Raw genomic sequence first — 19,122 nt, 5'->3', positions numbered from 1 at the left:
AACAGACAGATGTGTCCAGATCTCTTCTGTGATCTTCAGTGTTTTACATGAGTGCAAGAATGAACTCATATTCCACCCGCTGCGTGAATGGGAGATTAATTGGTCTACTATAAATCATCATTTATATTTTAATCATCAGCATAACTAACTGGTACTATTTCCTTATTGATGCACTGTTTACCTGTATATGACTGTAAAACTATGCACAATTAGCTGTTCAAATAACACAGATCAGAATCATTTATGCCTGACTAGCTAAGTGCATGCTCAGCAACGCTGGAGCTACACCCACCTAAAAAATGTAATGAGAGGCCGCAGTCGCAGTGCCACTTTACATTTATATGCTTATAACCTTCACAATGGAGAACTGCTGCTAAGTGGCTTTGCAAGTCTAATTAGCTGTGACCAGGTCAGACTAATATGCTATTGTTTTGCTTCAATATACCCAGTAAAACTCAACACCCTAATTCACAATATGCCAGATCCTATTTCCATTCCACGGGTGCTGTCAGTTTGACTTTGTTGTGCAGCTTTCAATTATGTTTCCCTCTTTCTTGCCCTCCCTATAGTTTATAATGAAAAGATTCAGTTGAAGAAGGTTGATCTTTTCCACAGTTTGATTACCCCCATATGCTATGCGCCCTTGCACTTCAGTGGTTTCTGCATGCAAAATAGGTTAGCGGGTTTAATTTAATTTCTTATGAGGTACTTAGGATGCCTGGAGATGTCCATTGCATAAGAAGTAGATAATTAATACAGAAAATAAGAGTAACAGTCCTGGTCCATTTCTTCTGGTTTACAGAGAAGGGCTGTATGGCAAATGAAGGCTGGATTATTATAAAATAGACAAAGCTGCTGTGGTCTGAGAGCTGTATAAGGTCTGTACTATTAATATGATTACCATATAAGAGGATATCACATTTTATTACATTTGCTGACTTTGTAGTAACTCATCGTAAGCCCTAGATTTTCCAATATATGTCCAAAGAACTTCAGGTGCAGAGTGTCCAAAACTAATGAATGTGTAACCCACACCCCAGCTGCTAGAATTTTAGTCATATTTAGGCTTAGCTGTTCATAAAAATCAGATTTCAGAAAGCTCAGGAGAATTCCACCTTTTAAAAAGGAAATTTTCAGTCATCTGTCCATGAATGAAATTTGGCATCACAATAAAGGCAGATGTACTTGATTTGCCAGACCAAGCCAAATCCTTAAGGGCCTCACTCTGTTCCATAGGTACCAAAGACACCTCTGACCCATGTGGGTAAAAACCATCCCAGAGTGCTTTTTCAGGCCAAGCTACTATGTTTTACAAAGTCAGGATCAGTCAGTTCAGTTACTTATCCGTTGTGACAGTTACTGAAGCAGAATTGCAGATGTGAAGCAGAAACGCATCTTGAATCCCAGCTATGGCACAAGAGAGAGGATCTTTCTACTGTCTCACTGAACTACAGGACTATAAAATTAGGCCCCATTTTACTTAAGAACATAATAATTACATATTTAGCAGTTAGCACTACATGAATTTTAAAAGTGAGAGAGTTATTCTCCACATTTGAAAACATGCCTTTTTGATTACACAAGTGGCATCTTTTCCTCTTGTATAGCATCATAGGTACTTACAGAAGACTACATTAAAAAAAAAATTAAGACAGCAAAAGCAAAAATCAAAATTAGGAAATGTCAGAATGTGATCTTAATTTCCCCCTTTGTGGATGTGCAATATAGTACAATATTTAATTAAATCATCATAGGTAAATTTTTATTCTAAAGCACCCTAGCTCACTCAGTACATTTTATTAGCAGCTAATTCAATAGTTTATTTCTCTTTGTCAATCAGATCCTGCTCTGAAGACAGAATATTAATTTCCTCATGAAATTTTCTAAGATGCTCATCACTGTAATGTGTGAGACCACCACAAACATTAACTAATTTATTTTATGTTATAAGGGAATGATACAGCCCTCAGAATGCAAATGGTGTTCCGATACTTGCAGAGATTACATTCAGAAGTATTCATACATTATGGGCACCCAACCTGAGATACTTAAGGCTTCATTTTTCAGAACACTCAAGTTTATATGGCACTTTATAAACTCAGTGTTCAGTTTGCAGTGGCTGAGCATTCAGTGCTTCTGCAAATCAGATTACAAACTCTCAGGTCAAGAACCCAGAACACAAGGAAGAAACAGCTACTGAAAGCAGGTGAGAACTTTGGTTTAAGTGGCTTGCTTTATGTTCAAAAAGGTTTCAGTGGCTGAGAGCAGAGATAAAATTCATCTACCTAGCACAGCCTTTGACAGTCTCCACAACAAAAGCAATCCTTTCATTTCCACTTATATCCTCCTATCCTGCAGCCACATGCCTCATTCTTTTTCATTTTCTCCAAATCAAGTTTGGATTCTATAGCTTCTATCACCAGAAAACCCAATAAATGTCTATTCTGTCAGTTCCAAGTGAAGTGTCCTCTATAAAAAAATATTGGCATGCATCCATGCAATTCCAAGCTGAAAATATAGAAAAGGCTCAAATTAAGATTGCACAGGCAATCTTTAATATTATATTTTCCTAATTTTTGAGTGCTTGTTCCTGAAAATTGATAATGCTTTTTGAACATCATGTGTATATGTGTAAATTTATATGCATATAATTTCCTAGCTTTAAAAACAAATTATAACAATATTTCATTATGTAGCATCACACTAACACCTGCTTGGGTCACTAAGAGAGGCATAGATTTTACATCTATCACAAAGACTCTCGTTTGGGCAAGCAGAGTAATGGACTGCAGTACCAGCTTGTTGTCCTCCATGTGAGGAGAGGAGAGGAACGAGAACATGTTATATATGCTGTCAGACATCTGCTGTCAATGGAGGAATAGTTATAGTCAGGAATGTCAGGTCCACACTGATTCGCAGCGCTCATTTCCCCCCCAAGGCTCCTCACCTAATCTGATTCACGACCTGACTTCCATCAGCACTTCTCTGCCCCAGTCCCATTACTGAGTAACTCAACCTCTGCTCCGTGTCCTGAATACTACCCTGGTGGTCCTGCTGTACCCGCACACTTTTATCCCATCCATTTCCAGTGACCGTAGCCCCAGTTCTTTGGCCAGCCACGTTCAGTCCCTCCTTGGCTCCTCATCCAGTCTCATGTTCAGCATTGAAACCCCAGATCTGGCATGAAGACGGAATTTTCCGCACAGGTCCAAGTAATGGGGAGAATTGAGAGACTTTTTTTTTTTCCCATAGTACACATCATGCACTACTTCTTAAAAATCATCTAGATATTTTCACCTAACAAATTCCTTCTACTGAAAGAAGCTATGACACTGGTGATAATCTTTGCTGCTTTCTCCCTATGATGTACTACAGAATGTCCAACTTTTGGTCTTTTGCACTAAGGATTGCACACTGAATGGGGTGAGGAAGTATCTGGTGCCTTGGCATGTGAAGAGGATACTCCCTAGACATTACAGGTAAAATGTCTATTAAATTATTGCCTAACTCAGGATGTCACTTTCAGATCCCCTTTCTTAATGTCAGCCTCTCTATAATAATGATGCTTTTATAATTCTTTTGACTTTGCAGTTCATTTGCATTTTGAGACTGCCACAGAAATACTTTTTGTGTACCAGTGAAATACAGCCACTTGCAGAATGAAATGGCTGCAATTGGATAGGCACAATGTCACAAGGTTATTGAGAAAAAAGGAAGTTTAAATATTACAAGGATTGTGGGATAAGTTTAGCTTTAATAACTAAACTATCTCAAGTGTATATTTAATTTAAAATGCAGCACCCCCTCTTAAACAGTGTCTTGGTATTAGGATGAATGTTGGCTCAGTGACACTTCAAGGGAAAACCAGCAACTAGTGAGTCATCACAACTTCTTCCTGTAGCACCTGGGTGTGCCTTAGAGGCATCAGTACTTACAGAGTCCTACTTCATTGTTTTTGTGGAACATGACAAGAAAAGTAGCATGAATTAACATGATGGAACAGTAACAGCTCAGGAATTACCAGGAAGGATATTCAAGGAGTAGCTTTGGGTGCTTAAATATTTCACGTGTATTTTCAAATGGCAAGAATGTTTGCACAGCATTTGCATGAATACTGCATAAAGTAGTTCTGTTATCTTTTTTTTTTTCTTTCTTTTTTTAAGAAATTGCCTTCTGGCATTTCAGGTGTACACATTGCCACAGTATGAAAGCAGCCTATGTATCACATTATTTAAAGGAATAAATTAAGCTAAGTGAAGTAGAGATTTCCACTTTAGATTTCCCCTACTTAAGCATCTTATTTTCATCTCTCACTGTTCATTAATACATTTATGTTCGGCTTTGGGCCAGGTTTGTGTAATCTTAGTTATACGACTCATCATTCAGAAGGCTTTTGAAGTTCCATATCAGAAGTAGGAGAAAGGAGGGGGAAAAAAAAAAAAAACAAAAAAATCTTTAACAAGTATTCTGTCATCATCTTTAATCAATTTTAACAGCCTGAAAATCTTGCCAGTGATGGCAAGTTCTGTCAAGAAAGAAAAAGCATGCACAGGGAAATGGATCACAGTATAACTCCGGAGCTGTGTGACTGGTATGTTACATTGTAATTAGAACTCAGATTTATCTGTTCCTTCTTCTTTGCAAACATTTATGTAAGTTTCAAATGAGCTAATAACAGGAAATTAGGAATCAGCTTTGCACTTTTATGTCCCCTGGGAACTTTGGACTGATTTAATTCAGCCACAATATACTCAAGTACTGAGAATAACACATCTGCTTAGTGACAGGCCAAATTGTTCAACAAAATTGATTCAAATTAGAAATGAACACAAAAACTATTAAAATAATTATTGGATTTAACTAATCAGGACATTTGGAGTTAAGACTCTTGCTCTTTCTCTCTCTCTGTTTTCTAAGCTTCTCTGAGGACTCAGAATTTTACGTATGAGCAAGTACAATTCCAGATCTATATCTATTTCTATCACCGTCCTTATACTCCTAGATCTGTAGGACTGTAGACTGAGAACCTCAGACATTACCTTTGAAGACACTACCTGGAATGACAGTTGTAGCTGACAGAGATGCTTCATGAGTCAGCCATTGGGTTGCAGCTCGCAGGGAGTGGGGCATTTATTCGGCAGAAAGTTCTCAGTCTGAATTTTGTATCACTCAAGGCATGAAGCAAAACTTATTTCTTTACTCAGACTTTTCTTTTATAATGGTTATGCTTGCGCTGCACTGAAATAAATGACTGCAACTTATGTAGACATTAAATGCTAGTGTAAACTAGCTAGCTTGGGTTTAATGACAACAAAAGAGCTCAGAATCATCCGGCTGCTTTTGTGTTTATCCACCCTCTAACACACTGACCACCCTGAGCTCTGTGGCTCCAGGTACCTGCACCAAAAGCATGCTCAGTTCTTTCTGCAGAACTACAGCCTCATATTTGACTGCAGTGTACCTATGCTTCATGTTATGGCACGACACGAAGCCAATCTTGTATTGGCATCAGTTCTGACATAGGAAAGGAGAGAGGAGAGTTATGCATATAGTGGCAATAACATTGCTACACAAAAAAGCTGAGTAACATGCAATCACAATTATCTTGAGGGTTTTAACAGATTCATTCTTAACTCTGAACTATCTTGAGTTGAGGCCGCACATGTAACATATTTATTCATTTCCTTCCCATCCCTGCTGCATGTTAAAGTGACATGGCAGCATAGGATGGCAGAGTGAAAGCTTCTGTTTCTAGACAGAGAAACCTCCAGTCACAGCTTTCCTCACCCATACAATACATTAAAGGTATGTTGAGGTCAAAGCAGGCCTCTGGAGCTGACCAGCCTAAGTCAACATCTCCATCACAGTAGGATAGAATATCATAGGGACAAAATACACACATATGCAACAGATCACTTATCTGTAGACACTGACCTATTATTGTATATGACACGATTCTTTCATTACTTCATTTTTTTGTGCTCAGACAGGATCAAATGCACTAGCAAAGCTAATTTCAGGGGAAGTCTTAAGGAAAAGATAATGGATGCTTAGAATACTTTTCCTGAAGTATTTGGTTACTCTTCCAATTAAACTGGATTTAAGTAAATCTGAGCCAGAAGCTGGCTTACATAATTGGACTACATAAAAGCATGATTCAACACATTTCTTTTGCCAAAGCAAACTGAATTCTCACTCAAATATGGAACAGGAACCACAGGCAGACTATTAGATATAGTTGAAGATGCAGATATGGACTTGGAAGCCCATGAAGCTTCTCAATGAATTTGGAGCCTAATTCACCACTGAAAGCCCAGGCAGAAAACCTCTCTGCCTATTGTCCCTAAGTAATACTGAAATTCAGGACTACTAAAATTTGCATTAAACAAATTTTGTATTTGAAACCATTGGTAAAATTTTACCTCTATAACAAGTAGAGTATGATTTTGGAATCAGGGAGGCAGTCTGTGTCCTTCCTTGGGAGAAACACCTTCAGATTCCCTTTTCCCTTGGTGAAGACAGCCTGGAGCTGGCACTGGAAAGGGGTCTTTACTGTCTGTACCACAGACTTCTTTAGGGCTTCTGAGGACAGTTGCTTTTGGCAGAGCCCAGCTGCAGCTGGCAGAGCCCTAGGAAGAACAGCTTCTGGGGGAGCATGTGTTACTGGAGGATCCTCAGGCTATAGTTCAATGAGCACTGTAAGCTGGCATAAGCCTGCACTGCTGCAGAAAGAATTGGTGCACTTTCCCTCTTCCTCTGGTTGCTTGCTCCCATTTCCCCTCTCTCACCTTCTCCTTTATGCTGGAACAAATCATGTAGTAAAACAAGTCAGGGAGCCGACCTGCACTTAAATTAACATAGCAAAAGAAAACAGCTGCTTTTCAGCTGGATATGCTTCTGGTTTGCCAGTTTATCAAGTGACTGCACAAACACTTGTGCTGGTGCAAAAGAAGGAACAGTACAGGGACTGAAAGCAGCAGCTGAGTAAAATTGTTACTTAGGCTGCCTTGAGGTATTCACTGAATTCAGCCTGAGGGTGAAGCTAAACACAAGGCTGAGCTGCCAAGTTTGTAGCTACTGACATGGGCTGTCTTGCATCTCCTCCTTTCCCCTCCACCTCTGCATTGCTGTCTGTGACACTGTACAGTCCCAGCCCCTGCCTTATGCTGGCCCAGGCACTCATCTGAAACCCCCCAGACTGGATTCAACTCACCAACCTAGCAAAAAACTCTCCACTTTTTGCTAGGTTGGTTTTCTGATGTCTTAGGACTTGAATCGACTTACGAAAGGGTCCAGTAGACTACCACCAGAATTGCTAGAGAGGGATTTGGAGAAATATTTAGCCAGAGAGAGGAAAACTGGGGAAGAATGAGGAAGCATGAAAGATATCCCTTCCGCTGGTGCTAAACCATGAGACTGGTTCCAGACAGCTTGTGTACGTTCACTCTTCAGACTTCAGATTTGGCTCAATCTATTCCTACTTCACTGGGAGCCTTACATTAGTCAGGATACAAGCTGTTCTAAAGTCTTGACCTTCTCAAGTAGTGAGTATTCACACTGAGTATAACATTTAGCACCTAAATATATGCTTAAATTTAAGATCAGATTGTGAGCTCAGTTAAATATGAGAATAAAATATCATGTTGGGGTGATTCTTTAATTATAGTGTTCTCTGCCTCTACTCTAAAACAACCTTAATATATTCTAAAATGATCATTTACATTGGAAAAGACAGAGAAGCAGTCAACATCTGTTGCCTTTCATTCAGAAAACAAAAATAGAGCTTCCACTGCTGAACAGCAGAACTGCACCTGAGGGGCAAGAAGTTTTGGGTTGTTGCACTTCAGACACCAATTTCTTATGTAATTTTACAGGTACTTACCCTCACTTGCCTCAACTGTCTCTTATATAAAATGGAAAACATGAAGCAGAAGGGTGAGTCATCAATATATGGATGTAGGTACCCTGCTGCCCAGTTCTCCAATGACAGGTATTAGATAAAAATGCTATTATTTACATCAATCCATTTTCAATTATTTATAGTCTGCTTGTGAAGCTTAGATAATGTGAGTATTGAGAACCTCAATGTTACCTTGGATGCACTTTTGTTCACTTTTTCTTTTAAGACATGACAAAGAATTACAGGATTCCAGGCTTGACTAGAAAAGATGAAGCTTTTTAAGTATTTGTTTAATGAGTTTTCCCCAGGAGACATTTATTTCACTCTTTTGTGAGGAAAAAAATACTTTAGCTGCTTAAAATCCATTACTAACAACATAACTGAAATGTCCAAATATAGACACTGCCAGGTAAAGGTGTAATATTCATACATTAAGGAGAGAATGTGGGGGAGGAACATGGATATTTCTGATGGCAGTTCTCCTTATAGCTCTGAAAGATTTTTTTTGTTGGCTATTTTGAAAACATAGGAAGAAATTTGTGGAGCTTCAAGTTGCAAACATCAGAGACAATTTACAACAGTTTAGGGTCAGGGCCATAAATATAGGTCTTGGTGAAGTTAGACATAAGTAAGAGGGAGATTTTTTTGGAGCCTATGGGTCCCAGGACCATAGGAATTTCTACAATAATTGCTTCTATCAATTTGATGAAGACGTAGGTAAACTTGACCTGATCATAATAAAAGATTTTTTCAAATGGCCATGGATTCAGGTTGTCTATAGAAAAAAGATCAACAATTTGTATCTCTTCTCTTAATTTAATTTATGTTTAGTCTAATTGTAGATGTTCCCATGATCCATCTAAAGCTCTTTTAGTAATCTTAATGGTATCGCAAATAAGAACACAAGAACTTGTATCACAGTTAAGCACTTGGTAGAACTTTCTCTAGATCACCCATTCTTGATAGCTTCCAAAATCTCAGAAATGTCACTCAGTATTCCTAAATTTGCAAAAAGATGTAGAGACCTCAAAAGTTTTTACAGAAAGGACCACTGGGTGTCTTCAAGCCTAAGAAAATTCTGCTTTGTAACGGCTTTAAAACCAATTGTAAATATAATAGATAATAAAGGAGACTTACCACAACTATATACCGAGGCCTAAACTGGATGGTTCCAAACAAACCCAAAATGACAACTATTATTTGTAGGAAATTGCCAAGGATAGGAGCCCATTGGAAACCAAGGAAGTCAAAGATCTGTCTCTCTAGTGCTGCCAGCTGTAAGAAAACACATAAACAGAACATCCACATTTTAATTATGGGTGAGTCAGAATAATATTAGTTTTTTTTATTATTTGCTCCAGGCTTCACCAGACTGGAGTATGGCAAAATTCTGGAAACTATGGTTGTTGGGTGTATTCTTTGTCAGTGTTTCCGGTATATTGGTATCTGAATGTAGCTACTAGTCAGCATACAGATTTCCTAGTGATAAAGCACTGAGAGAAACTTTAATTCAAGAAAATATTTGTAAAACCTTCAAGTAATATAAAACTACCTCACAACTCAAATATTGGCAGGTTTTCTTTTATCCTGGTATGTTGGAAACTGCAAGGCTTAAAAATATTTATTTAAATACAAAATTTGCCTAAAACAGATGCTTGCTTAGTTAGAGCAAATTCATGTGAACCTTGTTATAGTTACTGAATTATCATCATGCTCCTTCCTTCTCCATGCCTTCATTTTCTTATATTTAGTCTCAGTCAGACCGACTGCAAGTCTTCCTTGAAGGCAGATATTTTGGCCAAAAAGGGCAGAGAAAGCTTATAGAATCCCAGATCTAGTTATGTGGGTACATTTGTGGGAATTCCCTAATACAGGAATTGAGAAAGACTGCTGGAAACTCCTCACTAACTGAGGCATGGAAGCAGGATCAGGGAATGAAAGGCTGCACAGTGCTGTAGAAAGTTGGAAGATCTTGGAGTGAGGTGCTCCAAAACTGCCAGCCTGAGAGCCAGCTGCAGGCTGCCCAAAGGCTGTTAGGGTACAGCAAATCAGAAGGACACAGTGGCAGTTTAATGATTCTCTCCCTCTTGCTCCCTACGCTTTGTACTTTGGGCGTGGATTTATTTGGGTGTCGAAGGGGAGGGAGTTAAGAGGCAGCAGCCTTCCCCATTGCATCAGCAGGTGGTTCTGCGATTAAAATTCTCCTCTTGCCCATCCCGTACGACAGTTTCTGAACACATCCACATCAATGGCAGCATTATGATTTTTCTGCAAATCCATTTTCTGCTCATTTTTGACCATCCAGCCTATTGCTCTAAAGATATTGAGATCAGCTTTCATTGCAGCACACTTGTTGAAGTTTAAACTTGGTTCAATATTTTTCTTTCTGTGGCAAGACATTTTTGAGCAGCTAAACAGAATCCTACTGAGCAACAACTGAGTTTCTATTCCTGACAGAATTTATTACGCTTCTACTTGATTTTACTACATTGTTACAGACTTTAAAATTTACTGAAATATGCGCTTAAAATATTTATAACCAAGACAGATGGAGTATGCATGGCTCTATGAATACCAACCAAACTATTATCATATGTGGGTATTTCACAAAACATTTCATTTTACACACAATGGCCAGATTCAGTCCTCACTTACAAGATGTGGCTTGGTGTAGCTGACAGAAGAATCCATCCTTCCTGTACAAAAATCATTCCATACATCTGTAATGAAAATCTTATTCTCTATGCTGAGGCTAATAAATATGATAAATCTAAACAACTAAATCAATCATCACACAGTAGACTATTAATATTAAAAGGATGTTAGCCTGTCGGCCATAAAAGATGCTACTTTCTTAAGAGAAACAATCTTATTCTTTTTGATGCTGTAGGTAAGGGAGAGTCTCAAAGGGAACAGCACTCCCACATGAGTGAAGTTGTTGACTCATGTGGCATTAGTTTTCTATCCTGCATTTGTTTACTTCATACTCTGCCCTCCCTTCTCCTTTATTCATGGCCCTGTATCATCTCAGTCAACAATTAATTGTCTTCCTTAGGCAGACAGAAGTTAACAGCCAAAATCAGAAAATGACATATTTACACGGGCCTCAGCAGAATTTCAGTCCCTAATGGTGCAATCCAGGAAACCACACTCAGTCATTACCTCGTCTAAAAGTACATGAGCTTCCTAACTGGTACACAAAAGCAATGACTCTAGTATCATTTTCATGGTGTCTTCACCTTATAGCAGGTTCAGGAGCACCATAGTAATGGCCTAGTTGGGAATTCACCAGGGAATCCTCAGAATCACTCAGTCTTTCAACCGCTATCCAAATGGGCTCCCTCAGACAATTTACATGACCTAACATTTGTGAATACCCATGTAGCTTCCCTAAACCACAGGATACATAACACAGTGCAATACAACGGTGCCCCAAATCCCATGCATGATATGGTAGACAGTTTCAAATACTCAAGGTACTAAGATTCCTATGTCCTATATCACGTGGGAATCTCATTTATCACATCCATGGCCAGGGCCAGAGCCTGTTTCATTCCTACCACTGCAAGTGGAGATCTTCTGGGGTCAGCACAGCACCACATCATTCATGGGACACTATCTTTTAGACACAATGCGTCTCCCCCTTTTCTTCCTGCAGCCCTGACATTACCAAAAGAGCCGAGAACAGAGTTGCCAAATCGGCCTAGAATCTGCTTATCGGCCACCTCAGCCCTGCCATTCATTGAGATTCCTACGTAGCCAACACCATCTCTTCTCTCACACCAAAAAAACCATATACTTGTACTCCTACTTGTTATCGTTTACGTACTTTTAAGCTCATTTGGTAACGAGGTCTCATGCCCCAGGTTGTTCTGACCTCCAGAGCTGCTCTAATTAAGGACCCAGTGTTTTGGGCCCTGCTTCACAACCCTTCGCTTATGAAAGAGAGAGAAGGTTTCTTCTCCCTGAAGAACTGGACCCATTCCCCTGTCAAGCAATAGGACTTACCAGGAATGAAACTAAGCGCATGGACTATGGGCTGTACATTTGTTTGCATATGCATGCAGATATGTGTGTTTATGCATACTAGTTCTTAATGACATACCTGAAATACTCCCAGACACTGTAGCCAGCTGGCTTAGAATTGCCCCCCTGCCCTCTAGTGAAGTGTCCTTGTCTTTGAAACAGGGTGGCTGTGTGCAAACTACCTACTCAAAATTGTCCCTGGTCCTTGGGGGACCATTTCAGGAGACTGCTGGTTAGAATGAGCCCAGTTAACATGAGGGAACTTCCTAAGCACGCACAATGGCATGCCACTGCTTGGCTGCTTCCCCAGGCACACTTGAATTTGCTTGTGTAGAGAGCATATGGCTCTGCTGGAGTGGCAGTTGAGGAAAGTCATTTCACACAGATGGTTTGCTGCAAGAGATGGCTGCTCTTAGACATTTTATGCTGTGTTCAAACACCTACAGCAGTCTGAAAGACAAAAGTCTGCAGCACAGATGTGAGTGCAGCTATATAGTGTGCATCCCTCCTTAATTTGGTCCTTAGGAACAATCTCTCAGAGCTATGTAGATCTGGCTTGACCTGTATGACTTTAAAGTGCTTTAATGCCTGAAAGACATATTACTGCAATGCCAACAAACACAGCCACTGCACTTTTCCAACAGACCAATATTAATGGGCCTAGTACTCAGCTCATGACCAACCTGGATCAGAAACAAGGTTTGCCTTCATGTGTATCTCCCTGATTTCTGCCAAGCAAGCTCAGAGAACACCAAACAGGACTGGACTCCCACAAAATATAATGGTGGTCACAAGTTTCTTCCCAAATATACAAATGTGTATATACTCCATATGTATAAGTACACATACAAAACAAAAATTAGCCCTTTTATGGGTTACTGTGGCAAAGGCACCCATTTAAAACATAGAGGAATGAGGTTCAATTTCCTCTACTGCTACCTACAGAGGAAGTACCCTAGGGCATCAAAGGGGACAGCTTCTACTTGAAGCTGTGTCACTGGGAAAAAAAGAAAAAAGAGAGTACAAGCAAAAAAGTGAGTCTATAGTCTACTGCTTAGAGGACTTATCTGGGATTCAGAGAGCTGCTACTATTTCTTGCCTGCAGGGCTCTTTTTTTATTTTTATATACAGTGACAGCATGTAAAATACAGAAAGAGTCCTGGGAGCAGGAAGCCAAACATATAGCACCATTCCTTTCCCACTGACAAGTGCTCTCACCATTGGGCTATGCAGTAAGACTTTCCTGTGCAGCTAAGTCTCATTTATTTTGTTCTTGTTGCCAACACAGAGTAATTTGTCTCATTCCTGAAGCCCACAGAATACATTAGTGGAGAAAAAAACTTAAAGAAAAGAGAGAGGTAGGAGGCATGTCTATCCTACTCAAATTCCTATTCTATTCTAAATTATACAACCTTCTTGCAGACACTGCAGATAGAAATTAAAAAACTAGTAATTCATGATAATGACAAAGGAAACATATTTAGTTCTCGCTTCTTTATACCATGAGGAATATGCACTAAATAGAGATAAGTGCTTCTGTTCTTATTTCTGTTATTTTACCCAAAGGAATCCCCAAACAGAGGTCAAAGCCACAGACCTCTTAGCTTTGTGCCAGTGAATAAAAGCTGCCTCTAATCCAGTCTATGATTTAGATAATTTATTGCACAGAAATAAACAGAATGGAATGGACACAGGTTGCTGTGCACGATAACAGACTGTCTTTACACAGACATGAAGATCCAGTAATCTGTATTTGCATAGATCCAGAATCCCCGTAGACACAAGCAGCTATTAGAGGAGCTTATGCTATGTGGTGCAATTGGAAAGGAGCAGACATTATGATAAAGATAGTTTCAAGTAAGAACTTGGAGCTACGTGTCTGTGAGTGCTTTGAAGTGTTTTCCAAAAACATTTTGATAATAAAGAGACCTTTTTTCCCAAATACATTTTTTCCCAAAAGAATTTCTGTTTTCATCATTATTTTTAGATTCTTTTGAGAAAAGCCAGAATAACTAAACCTGAAGGCAAGGCAGCGGTTTTCAAAATTAGCTGGCTCAGGTTCCATGGATAGAAGTGGCAGATTGCAAGTTAGTAGGGCAGAAGGATCTCGAGGTTGGTGAGATGGAGTATGTTTGATGTGACTGAGATACTGTGGGGGGTTTACTGTTTGGTAGAAGGAGGCAAAGAAGTCACATCACTTTCTTAGCAGGCACATGTGTTGGTAAAGGGTAGCAGCTCCAGCGCTAGTTGTATCCAAGCCAACAAATGTTAGGTGTTTCTTTCATAAATTGTTGTTTGATGCTGTTATTTAATGATTAACATAAAAGGGGAAAAAGTGCCCGGACCTCTCTGGCAAATAAAAGAAGAGGGTTTTGAAGAGGGTTTTAGTTTGTTTGAAAACTAAATATTGGGGTTTGTTTTTAGTGAAAATGCTGTCCAGTTGTGTAAAAAATTTTCATGAATACTTATAAAGAACATCAAAGTTGATAGGAAATAACATTTTCTTATCATAACAATGCTTGGAAAAGGAGAAATAATATTTCTTATCAGTGCTCCCAAGGAAGTTATACAGTGCCTTGTTATTCATCATCAGCAGCAGCAATCCTACATTGTAAAGAGCACAGCTCAGGAGACTGGCACTAGCAGTGAAATGCTCTAGTGGCACTGTGTCAGATCACTTAATGAAGAATGTGCCACATTTTTCATGTTATTTTACCTCTTTGTTTCACTGAGTCTATCAAACATTCCCTATGTCCCTCGTTTAATAGAGTGCAAGGAAAGGGCACTGAGAAACAGCAGCACTGGGCTGCCTTAAAGTTGCACATCTAGACTGAACTTTCTCATCCGGTCATGGCCAAACCTTTTTGTGTTAAGAGCAAGAAGTTGAGGTCAGCTAACCTGTCTGAATTTTGAGCTTCTTCACTTTAGGTAGATAACCAGATCATCTGTACAGCACATCTGGGAAATCTTGAACAGAAATATGGCTGCTGTAGCCTTAGTGCCCCATATGCTGCTTATGGTGAAGTAGTAACAAAATAAAGGGTGAGGCAGCAGACAGGAATGCTCTGCAGAAAAAAATTGTCAAGATATTCCTGGTGAATAGAATAGTGAACAGAGAGATCAAAGATATTATTAAGAGCAAGTTCCAACCAATAGCCCCTAGGGAACAAAACCCTCTTATAAATGCTCAGGTCCTATTATACTTTCGAAATACATATTAGAAACTGAGTGATGTGCTACCACAGCAGAGTTAGGAAGTCAGCCTTTCAAAATGAATGTAAAAACTTAATTCCTTCTTCCATCAGAAACCTCATGGAAAACAAAAGGAAAGACTTTTAAAAGGCTTAACATAAATGTAAAAATATAAAATGGCTTCATATAAAAATAAAATGTTAATGGCATATAGAAATATCTGTAAATTTGACACCGTATAAGTCACTGATTTTACAAGACTGGGAAAGTATAATCTCCTCTGCATTTGATTATTAAAAATCTGCTTCAGTTTGTCAAGCAAGACAATAAGTAATAGTAATTACAGTAAGCAAYTATAAGTAATAAGTGATTATAACAACTAGTAAAGTGTCCATTCTGTATCTAGCAAAATTTTATTCAAGTAATCTAACAGTAATCATGAAATTAAGCATTTGCAGTTTCCTAGTTGTATAACTGTATGGCTTTGAAATCTTTGAAATAAAAACAACTTTAAGATCAATTAAACTCTCCCACAATTAATAGGAATTCCCACATCAACTGTGTGTTTTCCCAGCTTTCAGAAAGGAAGAAAGTTGTATACAAAAAATGGTAAATCCCAAAATTATGGTCTAAAGGACTCATATTTTAAGTTCAAGTCAGGAATTACCTAAAACAATTGAATTATGCATGTAAGACTCCATTTTGGCTGATAATACTAAAAATTATCAGAGGAGAAGTTCTAAGGCCCAGCTCACCATACATACTAACTAATGGTTCTAAAGATAAGATTTGCTTTTTATTGACAGGTGTTTCATTGAGAAAACATTTTTGCAAAACCTTGAGGCAAATCCACAATGTTCACATCTTTCTTTTGAATTATTTTGGAGAATAAGCACTTTCTAATCTAAGGGAAACAAAATCATCAAAAAACTCTCAAACTAGTCTGGCTAAAACCCCACTATTTTAAAGTAAAATATTGACTTATCAAATGTTAAAATCCAGAATTTGTAACAAAGGACTAATAGCCGAAGCAAGAAACAGGGAAAAAATAATTAGTTGAGTCAAAGATTGACCAATAAAGCATAAAATGCTTTTATATGGATTCCATATTTTCCCTTATAGCTTCAGAATTTTACTGATGTGTTTGACTTCGGGAAGAAGGAACATAAGATTTAACATGAAAGAAATGTCCGGTTTATAACAGAGGAGTGGGAGGGTGGTGTCAGATGATCACTCTTGATTGAATTACGCTATTTAGGAAGTTATTGTCCTTCTGCTAAAGGTTATAGCTTCCTTACCTGTGAGTTACCACCTTCCAACAGAGGCTTCATAACTGAAGATGAGTGCAGTCTATGTTCCAATGCAATGTTAAAATTTTACATAAATCACTTCTTTGTACCTTCAGTGACAGTTAAAGCAATCATCTTACCACAGAGGAGATTCCCATTAGATTTTTAATCATCTGAATTCACTTGTCTAGGTGAAATACTAGCTTTGGGGTGATTTTAAGATGGTAATCCCTTATAATAGCTCACTAAATACATTTATAAGATTATGTGGCATGAAGGTTATTGAATTTCAAGGAAGGTTCTGAGTAAACCACTAGTATTTATAGTAAGTTCAGTTTCATGGGACAAAAGAGAAACTGCTAGCTTTCTGACAAGTAATTGTCAAAGAAAAAAACTGATGGTCTAATACCAAAAGTGCCTTTGCAGTATTGGTCAGACAGGTAATTGGCTGTCAGTTGGGTAGCTGTGAGACTGGATGAAATATAACGCAAAAGAAATATATGGCATCATTGCTGAAAGAGCTCAGTACGAAGAGTTGTAGCAAAGGTAAGCGAAGGCCAAAGAACAGAAACAAAGAAAAGAAGGGCAGATATGAAACAAGAAAAGTCCTTCTTTTTAAGGGAGTCTGCATTGCCTTTCATCAAGGAACATTATTCTTATTTATCAACTATTCAACTGAAAATATTAAGTACGAGGTAATGGTCCTTCCAATATTCTTGTAAGTGTTTTACTGAATAAGTTCATTTAAGGAGAATGGTAGTGATAGTATGCAATATTACTGAAGACATCACTTGGACAAAAGAGTTCTAAATACTTTTCTGAAGGAAAAAAATGTCACTCATATATACTCTACTAGCAGTTCTTTGAGAAAAAGATATCTTAAGGAAAAACACGTGTAAATAGCAAGCAGTATACATTCAATTGTTTTTGAAAGTCAGCGCACTATATTAGTGTCTCAGAACCAGCCACTGCTACTAGCAAACTGTTGATCTCACCTGAGAATTCGGTCCAGAGTATAGTAAAGGGAGCTAGTAAATGCCAAATCTTAGAAATCAATAAAAGTAATTATAAGATATTGAAAGGATTCTCTTCCTTAGCACATACTTTTCTCTACATCTTAACAAATAATAATTTGTTTTTAATAGCACTATCTAATATTATCAGACAGGCACAAAACAAAGTTAATTCTTAAAGGCAAAATGTTTTCCGAATCATGTGTACTACAAAAACCTTGTAGCTATACCAGTGATGTGCAGGAAGCTTTAGAGTGATGTGTCTGATATGAGGGTGTTATGTGCATTCACCAAATTGGGCCTGAGCCTCCAGTCTTGGCTCAAACAAAAGTCCCATCGAAATCAGCAACAGCTGTGATTGAGGCAAGACTGCAGGACCTGGCTCAGAATGGAGATAGCGAATTATTTAAGAATCTCATCAGTGTGGAAGGGAGAATCTGTTAATATTTCTTCTGCAGGGTACCCTGACTTCAGTGATAGAAAAGGCTGCATCAAATCTCGCTTCCCAGAACACTACGGGTGCCAGTACGATATACCCCAGGCTAACTACTACATCTGTACCAAACAGACGCTATAAAAATGCAGTTACAGTCCATGGGTAGCCAAGATAGGGAAGAAGCCAACTACTGTAATAAAACCCCGTAGCGCCAATTCGTTACAGCACAGTGATTTAAGATTGAATTTCAATCCTCCAATGAAGCTGTAACCAATCCCAAAACACTAAAGTCAAGCCCCTTGGCTGGTTGACCTGTACAATTCTACAAACAGCTGGAATGAACGTGCTTATAATGACATTTAAGACTCCCTTGGTTGTTTTATTTAAATGCCAGCACATGTACAGCAAAAGACGGCATAAGAGATGGTTATAGGTTAAAGACCTTTAAAGATTTCTATCTTATTATGAATGATAAAGTTCATGTGAAAAGATACCAGAAAAAGGGGGAAAGCAAGTTAAGATATGTCTTTTTTGTTGTTATTACACGTTACACATGCCATGGCTTTAATCCAAAAGAACCGTTTTGTCTGTTGTACCATCATACCCCTTCATATCCTTAAATCATAACTTCTTTTAATCATAATTTTAGTCATTTATTTGCATATTCTAACACATTCAGTAAAACTTTTAAGCTTTACAGACTTCCTTAATCACTACTTAAGGAATGGTGAGGCAAAGCAGGTACTGAGAAATTAACACTGGTGAGAAACTGAAATGTTTACTATTACTTTGAAGTAGTAAGGCATAGAGGAGGTAACTGGTGATGGCAGCACTGGATAGCAGTGATGCTGACAGTCCTAGATCCATCCTAGATTCTGATGATGATGGTATCCAGCCAAAAAAAGAAGAAAACAAAAACAAAAACAAAAACAAAAAGCTGAGAATGCTTACTGCAGGATCAGAACCCAATGCACTCCTGACATGAATAAACAGGTAGATTGTGAGTGTGCAAAGAGAGACGCTGTGGGAAGGGCACCCAGACTGCAATGCATGAGTCAAACTGAAATCTCCATAAGGTAGATAAAACAGTATTTAGAGCCGTTAGGAGATGAACAGGGAATGAGGCATACTCCTTTTGGCCAAAGAACAACCCCCCAGTCTTATGAAATACATCAAGGAGCCTTTAATTTCCTATAAACCCTTAGATTTTAACGTATTCTCCTAAAGAAGACACAAATTAAACCAGATGGAGCTCTATTTACATGA

At 38.5% G+C, this 19,122-nt stretch overlaps 1 protein-coding gene across 1 annotated transcript in view; it reads right to left on the bottom strand.

Moving 5' to 3' along the window:
• NKAIN3 (sodium/potassium transporting ATPase interacting 3) overlaps positions 1-19,122 on the bottom strand; it is a 339,777-nt gene that overhangs the window by 152,311 nt on the left and 168,344 nt on the right. The window contains exon 2 of the mRNA XM_026054704.1: positions 9,038-9,175. Within this exon, the coding sequence (XP_025910489.1) occupies positions 9,038-9,175 (138 nt within the window). The remainder of the gene's footprint in view (positions 1-9,037; positions 9,176-19,122) is intronic.

This window comes from Apteryx rowi, unplaced genomic scaffold (genome assembly GCF_003343035.1).
Source record: "Apteryx rowi isolate R43461 unplaced genomic scaffold, aptRow1 scaffold_96, whole genome shotgun sequence".
Taxonomy (NCBI): Eukaryota; Metazoa; Chordata; class Aves; order Apterygiformes; family Apterygidae; genus Apteryx; species Apteryx rowi.
This window is presented reverse-complemented; position numbering and strand designations above follow the sequence as displayed.